This window comes from Pezoporus occidentalis, unplaced genomic scaffold, assembly GCF_034315485.1.
Source record: "Pezoporus occidentalis ecotype Australia unplaced genomic scaffold, CSIRO_AGI_Poc_V1 ctg41, whole genome shotgun sequence".
Classification (NCBI taxonomy): domain Eukaryota; kingdom Metazoa; phylum Chordata; class Aves; order Psittaciformes; family Psittacidae; genus Pezoporus; species Pezoporus occidentalis.
The window spans coordinates 4672675-4690627 of record NW_026915736.1 but is presented as its reverse complement, the minus strand read 5'-3'; the positions used below and the strand labels follow the sequence as shown (position 1 = coordinate 4690627).

General features: G+C 37.7%; 1 protein-coding gene across 5 annotated transcripts in view; it reads left to right on the top strand.

The window, feature by feature from the left end:
• Positions 1-14850, top strand: part of WAPL (WAPL cohesin release factor) — a 70957-nt gene extending 56107 nt beyond the window's left edge. For all 5 annotated transcript variants that reach the window (XM_062634057.1, XM_062634055.1, XM_062634056.1 and 2 more), the window contains 10 exons: positions 2383-2494; positions 3745-3842; positions 5425-5501; positions 6747-6922; positions 7224-7339; positions 7960-8121; positions 9361-9568; positions 10725-10813; positions 11894-11989; positions 12368-14850. In XM_062634057.1, the coding sequence (XP_062490041.1) occupies positions 2383-2494; positions 3745-3842; positions 5425-5501; positions 6747-6922; positions 7224-7339; positions 7960-8121; positions 9361-9568; positions 10725-10813; positions 11894-11989; positions 12368-12433 (1200 nt within the window). In that variant the 3' untranslated portion in view covers positions 12434-14850. The remainder of the gene's footprint in view (positions 1-2382; positions 2495-3744; positions 3843-5424; positions 5502-6746; positions 6923-7223; positions 7340-7959; positions 8122-9360; positions 9569-10724; positions 10814-11893; positions 11990-12367) is intronic.
• The last annotated feature ends 3103 nt before the right edge of the window (positions 14851-17953 follow it).

Sequence of the window (17953 nt, the reverse complement as noted above, 5' to 3'; positions counted from 1 at the left end):
AGTTGAGCCAATAATGAACTTCGTATGTAGAAGATAGTTGCTTTCACTTAGGTCTCTGTCATGAAATATAGTAACCAATCTCTCTTTTTGTACCAGATGACGTGCAGAAAATGCTAACAAAAGTGCAGATCTTCTGGGGGTAAAGATTTTTGCTTTTCAGACTCAGACATACCCACTGAGGAGTAGAAGGATTGCAGGAGATGTTTTGATAACTCCAGTTTGTTCCTAACCACTCACACCTTTTCTTTCTGGATCTTACACCGATCCAAGAATGATGATCAAGATTGCCCATCTCTTTCCACAGTGTTGTTCATGTGACTGTCTACGAGTTAGATTGGTCTAACTTTTGAGTACTCTAGCAGGTATTCAAAGGATTCTGGTTTCTAGATGGTTATGAACTTTAAAAAATGTAAATTTAGAAACTGAACATTCTCTGGGGGTTGAATTTTTTCCAGGTTTTTTGTTTTCTGGCTTAGAAGATAAAACCTGAAGAGCTCAGCCCTTGTTTTGGCAAATGGCACCTGTGTGTCAGTTGGCGTACGCCTCTCTCTGTAGCTGATGCTTGCGGCTACCTCCTCTCTGTTGCATTGTAATGAAAATCTTCAGAAGCGACTTTTCTGTTGGTGAAAGAGGTTATTCTGGCTTTCACTCTCAGCACAAGGCTGAAAGCTTAAGGGATCCATGTTTTGAACTTTGGTGTTAAAATTCCATAGTAATTGACATAAAAATTGGATAGAATAGATTATACTTTCCTCTAAAGCAAAAGGGTTACAAGATTTTATTTTATTAAAAAAAATAAATTGTGTTCTTAATGCCCACTAGTATAAATTTCAAATTATCTTCTTCTGAAGTGTTTTTGAAGTCTTTTTGTCCTTTGGCAGGAAACTAAGCACCATATTTTGAATGTTGTGTGGCCTTTGAGCTTTCATGGTGAAGATCTATAGGAAGTTAACTTAATCTTTTGTAGGTGTTAAGATGTCTAAAGAGAAGTTCAATCATATTCAATCTGCTTTAGGTTATGCATGATTTCACATATCCATGTTACAACATTTTCAAGCTCAATCTATGAATTTGAAGGGAGTCATCTACAGAGGATGGGGAGGCTTCATAGAGCTAGGGATCTGTCAAAATGCAGTCTTCCTGTTTTCTCCCCTCCTCCTTCAAAAAGCTTTCTCATTTGGTTGGCTTCAGAAGGGAAATTCTCCACCTATTGCTTAAAATATTCTCATCTCCTTTAGCATTATGCTCTTAACTTACAGCTTTTAAAAGTGCAAGGGTTTGGATCGTGTATCTCCCAGTGATGAGATGAAAAGACTGTAACCAAGCGTGTTTAGTTTCCATCATGTGGGAAGACTGTGAGGGGCTGTTGGCAATTAAAGGCGGTTAGCAGTTTCCTGGGTGGTGGAACAGTTGCAAGAGTAACTGCAGCTTTTGTCTTTGCTTTGTGATAGGGAATTGAAGTGCTGCTGGCACTGGGAGGAATGAGCCACCTATTGCAGATATTCTGCTGTTGTGTTCTCCCCCACAACACTGTTCATGATGCAAGACACTTCCATTTAGATTGGAGAAATGCTGTTACTAACTGTATGCTCATGAGTGACCATGTGCTCCTAAAAACCACAAGTGGCTAACTTTGGGTGGTAACTCTTCATCAAGACTAATCTTCAACTTTCTTTTCCTCCTTGGAAATCAGTATTTTGAGAATAAGGAAAGCAGCTGAAGATGTTGGGGGGCTCATACAATTTATAACTTGTTTTTCCTAGACAATGGAGTGTTTACTGGAGCCTGGTGAGTATTGTTATTCCCAGGAGGTGCTGAGGTTTGAACTGGTATCCTGGAATGTACTGCACAGCTCAGAATAAGCACAGCCCTCCTCGAAGCATTACCAATCAAATGCATCAGGGAGGGAAGTTAACTTAAGAGTAGTTAAATTCAGTTGGCTTTTATGAGATCTTACAGCTTCTTCTCTGACCTTTCATTGCTATATTTATGTACCATAAATGAAGTTGAGTTTATAGTAGTGTTCACTGTGGCTTTTCTTGTGTATTTTTCCTGCCTGATTTGTCCATTTTCTTCCTCCACTTGTTTCTTTTGATAACAGGAGAAGTGAATGGAAGGAGTCTGCTTAGGTATGCTTAGTCTGCTAAGCTATTAATAAAATCAAGAAAAAGTTGAAAAACCAAAGTACCTTTTTATCTGTACGAAGTAATTTCTTTGATATGTATATTTTTCCATCCGTTCTTGCTCCCTCTGGTGGTTGTTCTACTCAGAACCCATAGCTTCCTTTTTATGGTTTTTATGTGACGTGTGTTTGTATGATTCGATACATTGGCTAAATCTGCTTATGATGATCTCACTAATTCTGGAACCTAATTCTTTCAGACCGGGCATTTGGCAATGGAGACATTACTGTCTCTCACCTCGAAACGAGCTGGGGACTGGTTTAAAGAAGAACTGCGACTTCTCGGTGGTCTTGATCATATTGTAGATAAAGGTATATTGGAGCAGCTGCTTTGGCAGCACAGAAAATTAGTGAATCTTACTAAGATGTCTGCTATTTTAAATATTCTTTTTCTGTGGTTAAAAATAGAAACGTGTTTTTCTGAGCAATGTTAAAAAATAAAGTACATTATTTGATATCAGGTCACTGGCAAATTAATTAGTGACTTTAATCAGTTGCATGTGGGAGTGAAGGTAGGTTTAAGGTTAAACCGAATGTGTATAGTGTTGCATATAATGTGTGGTTTAAGCTTAGGATGCATACTAGTGTGTTACATATCTCTGTACAGCATATGAATACAGCACACTTGTTAGAGTAAAAATCCCCTTCACAGTCTTCTGGAATTATTTTCAGGCCTGATTGTTTTATTTATTTTTTTTTTCCTTAAAACCAAATCTCCCAGAAGTCAGCCCTTTAAGAAAAAATTGTGGGGTTTTGTTTCCATATTTTCATAAAGTTATGCCTTGGTTAGGTTTTTTGGATAGCCTCTCACAGACAGAAAAAAGGACATTTATAAAGTGAACTCGAGCTGAGCAAAGCTTCATCTTAAACAGGCAGAAGGACAGGCAGAGGAAGGACCGAACAGATGAAAGCATTCAACTTGCACACGGTTTCACATGTCTAAAGTGTGGGGAGAGTGTGCTTGCTGTATTGTTTTTTCTCTTCTGCAAAACGCTGCATTACAGTTAAATAACATAGTTGTGTGCTATACAGTCTCTTCACTGTCAGCAGAAAATAAAATATACACATAGGTAATTCACAGCAACAACCATGAACTTGTACAAGTCAAAATTAGCATCATAGAACGGTTTGGGTTAGAAAGGACCTCAAGATCATCCAGTTCCAACCCCCTGCCATGGGCAGGGACACCTCACACTAGGCCATGGTGTTCAGGGCTCTGTCCAATCTGGCCTTGAACACCGCCAGGGATGGAGCATTTACCACTTCTTTGGGCAATTCATTCCATTGCCTCACCACCCTCACAGTAAAAAACTTCTTCCTTATATCTCACTTGAACTTCCCCTGTTGAAGTTTGAACCCATTACCCCTTGTAAGGGTTTTGTTTTATTTACTTGGAGAAACTAAAGGCTGTGGAATGCTGGTCATGTCTGTTATTTCCTCATGGTACTCTTGTGAAGTGCAAAACAAGGTTGAGAGCAACTCTCTGAGTAGGTAGGTAGTTTGTATACTTTGCATTTGAAGACCTCTTATTGATAGTGGAAAACAACTCTTTTGTTGTTTAGTTAAAGAATGTGTGGATCACCTGAGCAGCGACGAAAATGAAGAGAAACTGGTCGCTTCCTTATGGGGTGCAGAAAGATGTTTACGGGTCTTAGAAAGTGTGAGTATGAGCAGATGGATTGCATGCCTGAAAACCTCCTTTTCTGAAGCAGACCTTTTCAGTGTTACATTCTTTCAATGCACAGTTGCATAACAACCCTATGATGTTGGTTATTTTTTTATAGAAGATACTGACTTTCTGATGTTGCTCATTGTTCCTGGAGTGTTTGCCTGAAAATTTCTTTTACCCTTTTGTATGTATGTACAACATTGCAAGTTTATTTTTTATAAGAATAACCATGTAACATGATGTTTTCTCTTCCTTCAGAAAGCTGCTGTTTATAGATGTTTGTTTTCAAGGCATGGGTTTGACGCTTGGATCATTATGGAAGCAGTATTTTCTTAGAAGCAATAAATCAATGTATATTTTAAGAATTGCTTCTTTTGCAGATCAGCTGGCTAAGTGCTGAAAGAGAAAACTGCCCTGAAAGTCACACTAGTCCTGTAGTCAGTTGAGCGTGTATATTGAGACAGTAAATGTTTTTTATGACAACGTTGTTCAGAATTAAAATACATGACACTTTTGTAGTGCTTAATTGACAGGAATGGTAAGCATATGCTTCTCTGCCATTCCTTGTTTTGCCAAGTTTCATATTTGTTACTAGTGTGTCTCTTTTTGCATTGTGATATGGTAACCACGCAGGAGAGTGTTGTGATGTTTTAACGGTCCATCTCTGTGCATAAGAAAGTGACATTCACGTTCAGAGTACAGGTTGATGAATCTCACTGAACACCTTAAACCCAAGTTAAAGTGCAAATAGCTTCAGTGGTAACTTGCTTCCTTCACTAAAACAGAAGGACAGACTCAAAGATAGTGTAAAGGTAAGCAAAAAACCTAAGGAGTATGGACAATTGATGAACTACTAATTCAGAGGTGCCTGCTTAAAAATGAATGGCACCTAACTCTACCTGTCTTCAGAACAGCGAAAGTTTACACATCTGATTTCTGCTTTCCTACTTGGTAGATGGAACTGACAGGCAACAGTAGGTAGAAGAGCATTGTTTAGTGGTAGGATATTCAGAATTGAACTTGGGTGGTTTGTGATGTAGTAAGTTCCTTAGGAACTTGGAAGAGATGGCAGAAATCAACACACCAAATCATGCAAATTTAAGAGAAGAACTTCTACTGTTTCTGGAAGTTGATTCTGAATTTCAGTCAAGGGAATCAAGGAAAAACTTGATTTTTATGGCTGGATGTGTAATGTCTCAGAAGTGAAGTTCATGCCAAGTCCTAAAAGTAACATTACGTATATAATTGTATTCAGTGTTGTGTTTTATATATATATGTATATACACATATATATTTAGACACACACTTAGGACATTGTAGTCCCAGGATATAGATTCAGGGTGGTTCTTTGGCAGAACATTCTGCCACATGGTGCCTGTACTTACTGCATCAGGGAAGATGGTTTCAGTGCAGTTTTGTGTGACAAGATAAAAACTGCAAGGACATACTGGAAAATAAAGCAAAGTTTTACACTGGATAATAACCCAAGAAATATAGAACTGATTAAAGTGTGGTGGTAGTGGAAGGGAATGCTTTTCTTTGTATTTCTGATACTATTTTTTCCTCTTTTTAGGTAACTGTGCATAATCCAGAGAATCAGAGCTATCTGATAGCATACAAAGACTCGCAACTCATAGTATCCTCAGCTAAGTAAGTTGTAACAAAAAGGCAACTTTGCAGAGGCACTGCACGTAATGGGGGGAAAAAAGCAGAATATAATTGTTATACCATAAGATTGTAGGGGAGGAGGGGGAAAACAATTTCCACTGTTGCTTTTCATTAAGTAATGCTAAAACGAATTTAGATGAGGGTATGGGTAACTGCCTGAACGCTACCAGTATATAGTGCTGCTATTGTTGGTTCTGTAGAAGCTGCAAACTGTAGATTCAGCTCCTTCTGTACCAAGTTAATATGAACACAGAAGAGGGCAGTTGACAAGCTATGCTTATTTATTGTGTTTTCATTATGCTTAAGCATTTCTTGAAATGGAGTGTAACAGAAATGACAGTGTAACTAAAAATGGTGAAATTTTGTTCTTGGGTGTTCTCCCTGGCAAAGATGCCTCTACAAACCCACCTCTAACCCATTTATCAACCTGGATGAGGTCTCAGTTTACTGGCAGAGGTTGTATCCCACTTGTACTGCTCTTCGTAAGAGAACAAATGAAGTTGAAAAGTTGACTCTACAGACCTCATTGGAAACATAATGTCATGACTGTGTGTTACATATTTGGAATATTTCTTTAAATAAATAAATACACCCAAAAAAACCCAAACAAAAACCCACCAAAAATTCCCAGTTTACTGTTATTTAGACCAGTATGTATTTTTGACATTTTTAGTCTTGTTTGTAATTAACAGCAGTGTTTTCAGTTTTTCAAGCTAATGTCATGCAGTAGAATCATGCCTGTGGTCCATTACTGTTTGAGATTAAGATTTTACTGCTAGGAAGTCACGTGACATTTATTTCTTGCAGAATGGCAATAGGTCTGAGGACAGAACAAGAGAACATTGAGATAACCCTGTCAGAATAATGTTGTGCATTGATGTCAGACAATATGAGAGGCTGGGTGTGTAGGGGAAGGAGATCTTTTCTAAGGCCACGTGATGGAGTTGGAAAGAAAAATTAACTTCTTTTCTTAATCTCAAGATGATAAAGCTCTAAGCCACAAAGCTTTCCTGATTTTTTTGTTTTCACAATTTCAGTTGAGCTCATAAAAGACTTTATAAGCGGTAAGTTTATTATCTCTCCCACGGACAGGGCATCTGGGCGTCGGAAACATTCTGCCTAAGCTCTGTATTTGATTTTTATTTTTTTCCCCTGGTGAAGTGAATCTAAAAGTGTAATGTCCTGTATGTTGTGGAGGTAATTTTGTTCTGCATCTTCTCCTTGCAGAGCACTGCAGCATTGTGAGGAGTTAATCCAGCGGTATAATCGTGCTGAAGACAGTATCTGTTTACCAGACAATAAGCCTCTGCCTCACCAGAATGTAACTAACCATGTGGGTAAAGCAGTGGAAGACTGTATGAGGGCCATCATTGGTGTCTTGCTCAACCTGACAAACGATAATGGTAAAACAAAAATAATGTGCATATTTGGAGTTAAAGCATCAAATAAACCATTAATGTAAACCCCTTTCTTATACTCACTATGGTCTTTTCATGTGCAGTGCAATAAAGCAGTTATATAGGGTAGATGCTTGCCTAATCAGTAATTTGTCTTTGCAAATAGGATGAGTCGTTAACAAGTTTTAAGATGCGAGGTTTGGCTTAGAGAGTCCCATTTACCTCTAGGGCCAGGTTTTTATCAATCTGCTTCCAGTTATGAAAAGGAGTATTTTCAAAATTGAGCCTCTAAACTCTTTCTTTACAGAATGGGGTAGTACAAAAACAGGTGAACAAGATGGTCTGATCGGCACCGCTATGAATTGTGTGCTTCAGGTTCCAAAGTTCCTACCTCAAGAACAGAGATTTGATATTCGGGTGCTGGTAAGCTGTTGGTTTTGTTACATTAACAGGAAATGATTTGCTGCTTTCTTGTGCATTTAACTACTCTGGTTACAAATTAAGGAGCAGCCTCTACAGTTTTCATTAACCATATATGTACACTTAGTGAGGCACTTAAAGATTTCTGTAAAGATTTGGTGGTGAGTTCTAATAATTTTTCCTCTGCTAGGTGAACAAAGGTTTAACTAATACATCTGTGAACTGCCTAATTTTCAAATGTCTTTGCAACTCAAAAATACTGTGCCTGTTTGAGAGAGAGGCTTTGTCAAATTTACCTCAGCTTATCTAAAGTGGGTCTGTGTAGCCTAAATAGCAGTAGTGAAATTGTGAATGTGAAGGAGTCTTTTAAGAATACAAGATGAAGGTTGGACACCTGAATCCCTAATCTATAAATCAAAGTTCATCTTTAAATGTTTTCACGTTCTCATATACAGGGATCTCAGTTTTCCCTTATTTCTTTAAATCCTAATCCCTCTGTTTATCAAACTTTTGTATAGGTCTAGGTTACGTAGCTTCAGAAAGATGTGGCTGAAAGAAGACGTTTATCTGGATAGATCTTTTTAGCTATTTTTCATGTGTGTAATCCTCTCCAATTCTTGCAGGGATTGGGTCTGTTGATCAATCTAGTAGAATACAGTGCTCGGAATAGGCACTGTCTTGTCAATATGGAAACATCATGTTCTTTTGACTCATTCTGTACGGGAGGAGGAGATGATAGCCTAAAGATAACTGGGCAGATTGATGCTGTTCAGGCTTTAGTGCAGGTAAGAAATGTGTTTTTATGGTAATAGTTAACCATTTCTCATCAGACCCTCAAGGAAAAGGGAAGGGAAAAAGAATTCAGCAGTGAAGATTTGTCAGAATTTTCTTGCTGTTTAGTATTATGAGTAATACAGCATAGTGGGTGCTGTTCACTTTTTTCAGTACTGTACATTACAGAAACAGCTTTCCTGGTAGAAGACAGTGGAATCATTATTACAGCATCTAAATGCTGCTCTCGTGCTCCATAAAGCTGTCTTGTTCCTATGCAGTTTATTTCTAGTTAACTTGTTCCTAAATGGGTTACTTTTGTTAAAATTGTAAACTACTGTTGTTGTGCTTTGCTTCCACAGAATATTTTTTAAATACTATCTTTTGGGGACTCTGCAACTTTAATTTAAAAAAAAATTAAGTATCATGGTTTATAAGAGCAGTAAGCTATGGATATACTGGTTCTGTGTGTAAAATGGCATTCTTAAATGTTGTCTTGACTAACTTGGTGGTGGATTTCTTTTTTTAACAATTTTGGTCAATGAGTTCCACCATGCAAACCCAAATAAAAGAACTGAAAGGAAATTTCAGCATTCTTATTTCAGTTGAGATAATTTTATGAATGCTTTTAATGGTTCTTTTATTTAACTATGTGAGGTAATTGTCCAGCAGCAGACCAAAAAAAATCAACAATAAAAGTATTTAATATCTTAATGTATACAGCTCAGCAAAGCAATGTTTAAAGCTGATAATTATGTGGCTTGGATAATAATTCACAAGATACAAGTGCACAATACAAGATTGCTGGTTCGGTCACATCCTTGATGTGTCATTTTATATTACGCTTTCGAATTTTTGTGTTGTTATCTATGAAAGGAAAAGAGCAGTAGGGATACTAGCATGGAGAAGAGGGAGGATTGATAGAGAACAAAAATAGGCAAGAAAATATGGCAACCTTTAGTCTTCAAGCTGTGTCTTAAAGACAATGATGAAACATTTTATGATGTCCAAGAGGAGCCTGCCAACTAGTTCAACACTGGGGTGGGAGAGAGGCCGTTTCTGTAGAGCACAGCCTTCGTGTAGGGATAAATGATGTTTTCTTTTGAAGAAGAAAAGGCTATTGTTAAGAAAAGTATTGAAGGCCTACTGTATTAAGGGGTGAATTGTGATGGGGGAATCAACTTTGAAGTATTAAGTCAATGTGTTTAGGGTTTAATTTATAATGGAAATTGTCCTGAAATTTTCCCCATTAGCTATTTCTTGAGTGTGAGCGTGCGGCTCAGCTGGCTGAGAGCCAGACAGACGAATTGATTAAAGAAGCTCCTACTGCTCAGCATGATAAGAGTGGGGAATGGCAAGAGACAAGTGGAGAGATACAGTGGGTCTCCACAGAAAAGCCAGACAGCACTGAAGAGAAAGTTAAGAAGGAAGAAGATGATGAAGAACTTGATCTTAATAAAGGTGCGTTGTCTGGTTGTGATGAGCTCAGAAGAGGCAAAGAACTCTGTGACTGCATAAATTCCCACCTTGTTCTCTGCTTCCTATCTACATGCAGTCTCTTGGGCCGAGATTTCCTCAGCATATCCCCCAGGTGAAACTTACAGATCATGAATAGGAGCAGTTCAGAGCTGAAGCAAGAGAAGTGGAAGAAGCTATGCTGCTTTTTATCTTCTTACTAGTACCTTCCTTCTGTCAGTTCCTTCTTAAAGTTTGGTTGGTTTTGTTTTGGTTTTTTAGGGACATTCTGTGTAAAAAATATTCTGGAATGGGTGGCTTTTTGGCCTTCATCATATTCTCCTGAAACATGCCTTGAAAGTTGCCTGCCTTAATCTTGGTTTTCAGTGTATCATGGCCTGTTCTTGTTTCATGCTACTTTTAGGGGTTCTTTTCCTCCTCTCCCTGTTTGCACGTATGATGCTTCTGTCCCTGTTTTTTTTGTCTTGACTTCTACTCCATTGGTGGTATCTCAGGTACCTGTGTAATGCCTTGATGTGCTGCATCTTTGGTAGTTTGTTCCAGGAATTTGAGTATCATTAAGTCAAGTAGTTTGTCTCTGGAAAATATATCAGGCCTCCTTGTTTAATCTTCTAATAGTAACTGCAATGTGTTACTTCTAATAGTGTTTTGAATTTCTGTTAGTAGGTGTGGTGTATTACTTTCTCCAACCTGGCTTTATATCCTTCCTTCTTTTTGTAGCTCCATGAACTGGTGTCTTAGCTATTTGTAGTTTGCCCCAAAGTGCCGAGTCTTTAGGAAAAAGTACTGTTATCCTTAGTACAATAAACTTCATTTGGTGGAAGTGTTACTGGCTTATAGTACCCCATGAAACATTTACATTCGTACTGTTGTGTGTTAAACATACAGTTGCACATTAAAATCACAATTAAGAAAACACTGTACAGTGCAATGTGTTGAAAGTGAGTGAACACTGGTTTTCAGTTCAAGAACATGCAGCTGAGTTAGTAAGTACAGAGTTTGCCTGATTCTTGCCTCTGAAGTCTTAGTCCAAAAGCTCATTTTGTTTGAGAAAAAAGATTTCTGAGAAGTGATAATGAAAGAGTGTATTTGATACCAGCTGCTTAGAGAATACAATACACTCGGTTGTCTCTCTTTACAGCTCTTCAGCATGCTGGGAAGCACATGGAAGACTGCATTGTGGCCTCCTACACGGCATTGCTTCTAGGCTGTCTCTGCCAAGAGAGTCCAGTAAGGGAATAAGTCAATAACTTGTTCTTAAAGTCCGGTACAACTTTTACTGTAATAATTCGCAGTACTGAAGTGGGTTTATTGAATTAGGCTTTCATGTGAGCTAGTACCTTGATGAAGCTGCTCTGATGTGTATAGCTGTGTGAGGATTCTGTTCAAAGCCAATTTTCTGAATGGAAAAAAACTGTTGGAATTGAATATTTAACATCTTCTGCCCCTCTCCCCTTCAGTGTTAGTCTTAGCCAGCACATGTACTTACTTCAGAAAGGCAAAGAAAAACTGGCTCGCCTGTTCTGTAATTATAAAAGCTTGCTTTATTTTTCAGTAGATTCAGTAAGGAAGGTAATGTCAGACTTGTTTATTCTTTTTCTGTCAGTCTACTTTATTTTTTTCTCCATTGAAATTACATGAAATTGTGTATGTCCATGTTAGTTGAAAATGATTGTCTCAGATTGGAACTGCATAACAGATAGCCAAAGTTAAAACTTAATACAGAACTCTTAATAGCTTTGTAAACTCTGTTAAATACATGCTGAAATGAAAATGAGCTTGAGCCCTGCCTTCAGGCATATCTAAATTTACCATGATGGCAGTAATGTTCTTTAACACGCTGTTCTGTACCTTTTGGCTGACCAGCTTCCATACAGTTTTGGTGTTTGGATTGATACTGACAATAAATTTAGTAATCATAGAATAATAGAATAGTTAGGGTTGGAAAGGATGTTAACATCATCTAGTTCAAGTCTTAACAATTATAAAGGGAGATTCTCTCCATGTCAGGAGTGATCTGGTGAGGTTTCTAGTTCATGACAATCTCATAGGCCCTGGGGAATTCTGGTGGTGGTACTGAACTGGAAGGCAACGGGGGGAGAAAAAAAAAGGCAGATTTTTAGCAGTTACTATTTCCTGGAAGCAGAAACATGAATATTGCTCGAGAGAATTAAAACACAGAGATGACAGCAAAAGCTATCTTAATAATGCTGTGAATCTGCTTGTCTTATTGTATCTCACATGCAGAGTAGCATAGTTCTGTGTCAGAAAAATATTTCCCAAATTATAATAGATTGTTTTATTTCATAGATCAATGTGACTACTGTGAGGGAGTACTTACCTGAAGGGGACTTCTCAATAATGACTGAAATGCTCAAAAAATTTCTCAGTTTTATGAACCTTACTGTAAGTAATATATATTTTAAATTGATGTATGTAGATATTTTTGTAACTGTTTTTGATAAATAGTCCATACATTTTAGCAGCATTTAACATTTTCCCGTTTATGGCCTTAGAAGAGCACAGGATAATTTTTCTGTTCTTTAAATACTGAAAACCCAGTTGTTTATCATTATTTTGGTAGTAAATGCAGTGGAGCTACTTTCATTCCAGTTAATTGTCACTGGTCAGGAAAATGTTTCTGAATCCTCTGCCTGAACTGAATAGCTCTTACTGATACATAATTGTGTACTGAAAATTCTGAAATGAGCATAGCTTTCAGATATTTTGAAGAGGTTTTACAAATGCTTGTTTGTTACTTCTGTTTTCTGTTACATTTTCCAGTGTGCTGTTGGAACAACAGGCCAGAAATCTATCTCTAGGGTGATTGAATACTTGGAACACTGCTAGATACTTAACTTCCGCTGCAGGCACTCTAATGCTGGAGCTACCCTTAGACAAAAGAAGAAGTCATGAAAGAAGTCCTTGAAGGATATACCAAGAGCATTCATCTGTGTTATTCGTGTTTGGATTTTTAAGGCTACCTGGTCTCTTAACCATGCATTCAGCATTTTCTAAAAGACAGTTACTACATCAATCTGCAACTATCAAAAATGAGGGGAAAAGGTTCTAAGGAAAGTAAATAAAGAACCCATGCTGTTTATGATGCAGTGCAGTATTTAAATATTTTTTGGCAGGGTTTACCCTCCCTATCTTTTTTTTCTTGCTTTGTTCGTGACAAGTTTCAAGGGGGAAAAACTTGCTGCTGATAGTGCAACTGCTGTTTACTGTTGAGCCACTGTTTCATGCCAGCCAGGTGCAAAGGCAGCTTAGCTACTGAGGTATCAAACAAATGTTCTAATAAAGAAGTTCTGGACAGCAGCACCTCTCCTATTTGAGTTTAATTTGCTCTTGCTTTTTTATTACTAGAGTATTCCAAAATCATAAAAATATAAATTTTTAAATACTTTTGTGATTTTAACTACTGTCTATATTTAAAATTTGTTGGAATCCAAAGAGGTGAGGATTGGATAGTTTATTTTTTATACTGTTTTGATTGAAATTAGGTTGTTGAACTATTTCTCAGTTCTAAAACTATCACAGCCCATGTACTGTAAACTGGTAGACCGTAACACTTTGTAGTTCTGAGAAGCATGCGAACCCATAAACACACAAAGCCATTTGAGGGTATGTTATCCACAAAAGAAAGAGTAGCTGTAAGAAGTTGTGCCCTGTTCAAAAAAGGAGGGGAAAAAAAAAAAAAGTTGTTTGGTTTTGGGGTTTTTTTTTTTTTTTCTTTTTAAGGTATTAAATCCCAGGGTAGCTTGCACTTCTAATAAGCAAAAGCTTGGAAATGCTGTTTTGTTTTAAGGAAGCATTCAAGGTGTATTTTGTAATGCTCAGTACAAAGAATTCGGATGCTTTAGGGGGACGAATTTTACAGAAGCTAAAACACCGAAGGGGATTAATGTTCCTAGCTGACATTATCTTTCTATTTCATTCTTCTGAAGTATGACAGAGTTGAAATGCATACAACATAAAGCCTTAAATTGCTGATATAGATAAGATTTTGTTCAGTCTGAGGTCTAGTTCACAGCAAAGCATTGTGTTTGAAGACTGAAGTGGAACAAAGAATCCCAGAAAATACATGATTTTTTTTTTAAAACCATTTTTTCTTGCACTCATTATTCAGACCGACAGAATTGGTAATTATTTTTATTAAGGTGGTCTTGAATATTTGCAGACTGTTGTGAGATCTGCTTCATCAACATTTTTAAGTACCTGTATAGGTAGTTACATCATGTTATTCCATTAAATTTGTGAAACTTGAAGCCATAAAAATATTAGTTCTATGTATAATGAGGGGGAAATAACAGGAAATCTAACCTGCTTTTAGATCTTGTGTTATCTCCATGTATAAAGTTAAGAACTTGTGCTTTTGTATCAGTGCCAGCTGTAAATTTTTTACATACAGTGGCTGCCTTCTATGTCTTCCTATTTTTGATAATGCAGATTGTTGGGAATTCTGTAAGGAAGTAACTGATTAGCGGCAAAAATCCTATGTTGGTCATACTTTTTTGCGTTTTCTCTCATCACCTTCTAAAACTTAGTGTACCAGTGTAACTTAGAAAAGTGTTTCAGGTTGTATTCCCCTTTCTTTAAAAGAAATAAATCTGTATTGAGAGAGGAACTGCATGTAAATGATCTGCATCAGAAAGAAATGGTTGAATATTTTGCCCATTTAGTTTTCTGATTTTCAAGATTGTCACTTATAACAGGATTTCAAATTGATTATGTAGTTTTCCGTGGAGAGAAGACGAGAGAAAATGCAATGCATATGTGCTGATGGGGGAAAGCAGGGACAACTACCTTTCTTTGTTACACTGGTAATTGTTTGGGATTTGATTTACCTCAGTGTTTAACAGTTTTTTTTCAATGTAACTAATTGTCAAGCACTGACAAATGCAGATTATTTCTTTTTTTGAGGGTGGGGGGAGAAATCACCCTGTGAACTGCAGTGCTTTTTGTGTGTTAGACCCTCAAATAACTCTGCATTAAAGGGTACTTGAGGCCAACTTGCAAATTAAAGTTTTAAAGTAACTTTTTTTCCATTGTAAATATTTGTGTAAATACTCTCAATTGGAAATTAGAACAGTAGAGTACTTTTCTGAATCCAATCCTATTTTTATTTTATACAGTATTTCTCAGCTGTGATCTTTGGAGCAAAAGCCAACGGCAGGAAAAATAGTTTGTACCAGTTTCATGAAGTATGTCTTTGGGTTTTTGTAAATAATTTTAACTCAAATAAAATTGCTACTTTCAATACATATCTTGTCTTTTAACGTGCAATAAAACACTCCTCTGAGTAATTGCAGAAAGAAGACAGTGTCAGGTAAATTGTTAAAAGGGAAAAAAAGGAGAGAGGAGTGTCTGGAAGGTGCTGCTCTGTTCTTCACTGGTGTGTTGGGACAAGAAAATTCAGTGCCTGTACCTGAGGCTGCGGTGAGTCCAGGCCAACTAAGCCTTGAAATTTTCTGGAGGTGATGCTCTCAAAGCTCTTGATGTGATCTGGAGCTCTCCACGTAAGTTGCTATTGATCTTTCAGCCACAGGGGCATGTAACATCTCTGAAGAGCTGTAGTTAGAACAGAAATATGCTGAAGTGTAGGGGAAGTGGAGCAGTTTCTGTCATGGTGATACTTTTCACATCATGGGGTATGTTAGTGGCTGCTTTCTTCAGTGAAAAATGAGAAAATCGCTGTGAGCATTGCTCTGTTTCTCTGTTAATGTGAATGATGCTTTAATTTCCTGTGGATTTTTTTTTCTTAATAGATACAACTTGATACAGGTACAAGATGCAATAATTCATGAGCTGTAAAGTGAGTTGAATAGGATGTGTCATTTCCACTTTAGCAAGCATCAGCATAATGTAACTTCTTCTGGGCTGTGAAGGGATGTTACTGTAGTTTGAAATAAAGAGCAATATGTTGTTAGCATGTGGCACTGTAGGGGGCAAAACCAACTTTATGTAAGTAAGTGTTTTCCAAAAAAATAACATCCGGTAAAAGTATTTCCGCTTGGTTATTTTACCAGTAGGTAGTGGAAGTGTTAGGTGTGGATGCTTTGAGATGACATCAGCATTTTCAGAGTAACAGGACAATTGTGAAGCTTCTACAGAGTTTGGGAGTCATCACCTTTCACGTATATTATTTCACTTTAAGACTGTTAGAAATGCATGATTTGTATAATAACAAATGATCTGGCATGATGTGTACAGCACTGGTTTAGGTAGGCGTGCTAGAGGCGATTCCTCAAGCTGGCCTAATGACATTTGTGCTGTCAGCAGAGTGAGCCTGAGCAGAAGATTTAGCAGTCATCACAAAAATACAAAAGCCTTGTTTTTCTCCCTGAACTGAGCATCTGTGCCAAGCATGCAGCTGGCATAGCACAGTTCTGCTGGGGAGCTCTGAATACTCATGGCATGGCCACATCTGGGCAGATGGGAAGACTGAGGGAATTCTCATACCCATCACAAGCAGTTACATTTCTTTACCTTTTTCTGTAACAGAATATTGTAACAGAAGTTCTTGCTTTTAACCATGATTTCGGGCTCAAGTACCTCACTGAATTGGTAATGATGTTTTTGGTGTCGGATGCACTAGCATCTGACACGAAGGCAGTCTGCCTTCCCTCATTTTTCCTTTCTGGACATCAGTAATTCCTTCTTTGAATAAGGAGAGGTCAAAGCATATTTGGGTAGCTGGGACTATTACTAGGCAATCCCATGTAGCTTTTTCAGTATTTTTTTTTTCTTCATTAATGTACTTCTCTTGCTTAAATAGGGCAAGGAAAGCAAAACTGTATTTGAGTGCAAAAGATAAAAAAGACAAGTAACTGCCATTTTTCTGCGTCAGAGCTTTTCCTTATAGGATGGCTTGTTAATTGGGTTTTTGAAGATAATGAGATGAGAATTTGCCCTGAATCCTGCCAGGCAAGTGTTTTCAAAACCAGGACAATGCAATTCTTGATGCTGCTTCTCCTACTCCTCCAGTATGTTAATTTGTGTTTGGGTAAAGGACAGTACTGGTTTCTCTTAGCTATGTGGAACAGAAGCCATTCATACGTATTCCTTTTTACCTGCCCTAAAGGTCCCCTATCTAAGGAACTGTTATTAAGACGTTTACAGCATCAGTAGGTGCAGATAGTCTTACTGTAAATAAAAGTGAAACCATCATAAATAATGCAGCTGTTTGAAGCCCTTATCCAAGGGTGGATTGATTTACTAATGCCACAAGGATCTTCATTCCAACTGTGAAAATGAAACTTAATTTGCAGCTGTATGTTAAGCCTTGGGTTGCCATGCTTGGTATGATATGTCTGTCTGTGACAACAGGCACTCTCTGATACAGAGGATATTTTGAGGAGCCCTGGAAAAGGCAATCCTCACTGGGAGGGAAGTGAACTGCACTGGGGACAGCCTTAAATTTGGAAGGCAGACACATTCGTATCTTTCACCTCCTGTCTTCCCAGCCGTATCTCTTAAGTCTCCTAATACCCAACTTCTGCTACGACATGCTGAACTTCCATTTCATCAGCTTAGAGGAGTGAAGGCCAAAGAATTTCTTGATGTGTAGAAAGCTAGATTGCTAAATAATAAAAAGAGCTGTTCAGGCAATGCTACCTATTTCCTTTATTCCCATGGCGTAGACTCAAAACTCTAGTCTGTCCTAGGTGGTCCAGAGTTATTTAGAGGAATTTTTCTTTCTAATCATTCTTTTCCAAAAGAGGACTCTCCTTGGAGTAAAGAAGAACAGGGATTTTATTTAGATTTTCTGTTTAGTGTGGGAATTCAAGTATCCCGTATTATGACAGAAGATTTTGTTGTGTCTCTTCATTTAGTTTAAGAGTATTAACGTGGTGTGTGGAGTGGATTAAATGAGTTTCATTCCACCTGTAAAGCTGACCCAGTGATTGTGTCCTAGAACAACAGTTCAGCATTGGTCAGGTAAGTAAGTAATAATAGTTTGCATGAGTGTGTTGCTCTTCTCCCTGAATTTATAGCTCTGTTGCTTTATCCTCTTAAGAGGATTAGATGTAGTCTAGCCACTGAACAGAAGGAAGAAAGACACTGAAAAGAGGATGTTTTACCAGGAGAAACACTTGAATCCAAGGTGCACCAAAGAGCTTATGTTTAATGGTGGAGGTGGATATTTATCACCTGAATAAATATTTCTGTTAGACCCAAACCAGACTTCTCTCCTTCGCATTGTGATGTTTAATCAGAAACAAAACTTGAGAAATGCTACAAGGGCTACAGTTTGAAGGAAAATACAAGAACCAGCCCACCAGCACACCCAGCTTCCCCCAGGTGCTAGAAATAATGGTTTTTTCCACCCAGTAATTGACCAAAGCAAATGTACTCAGATAACAG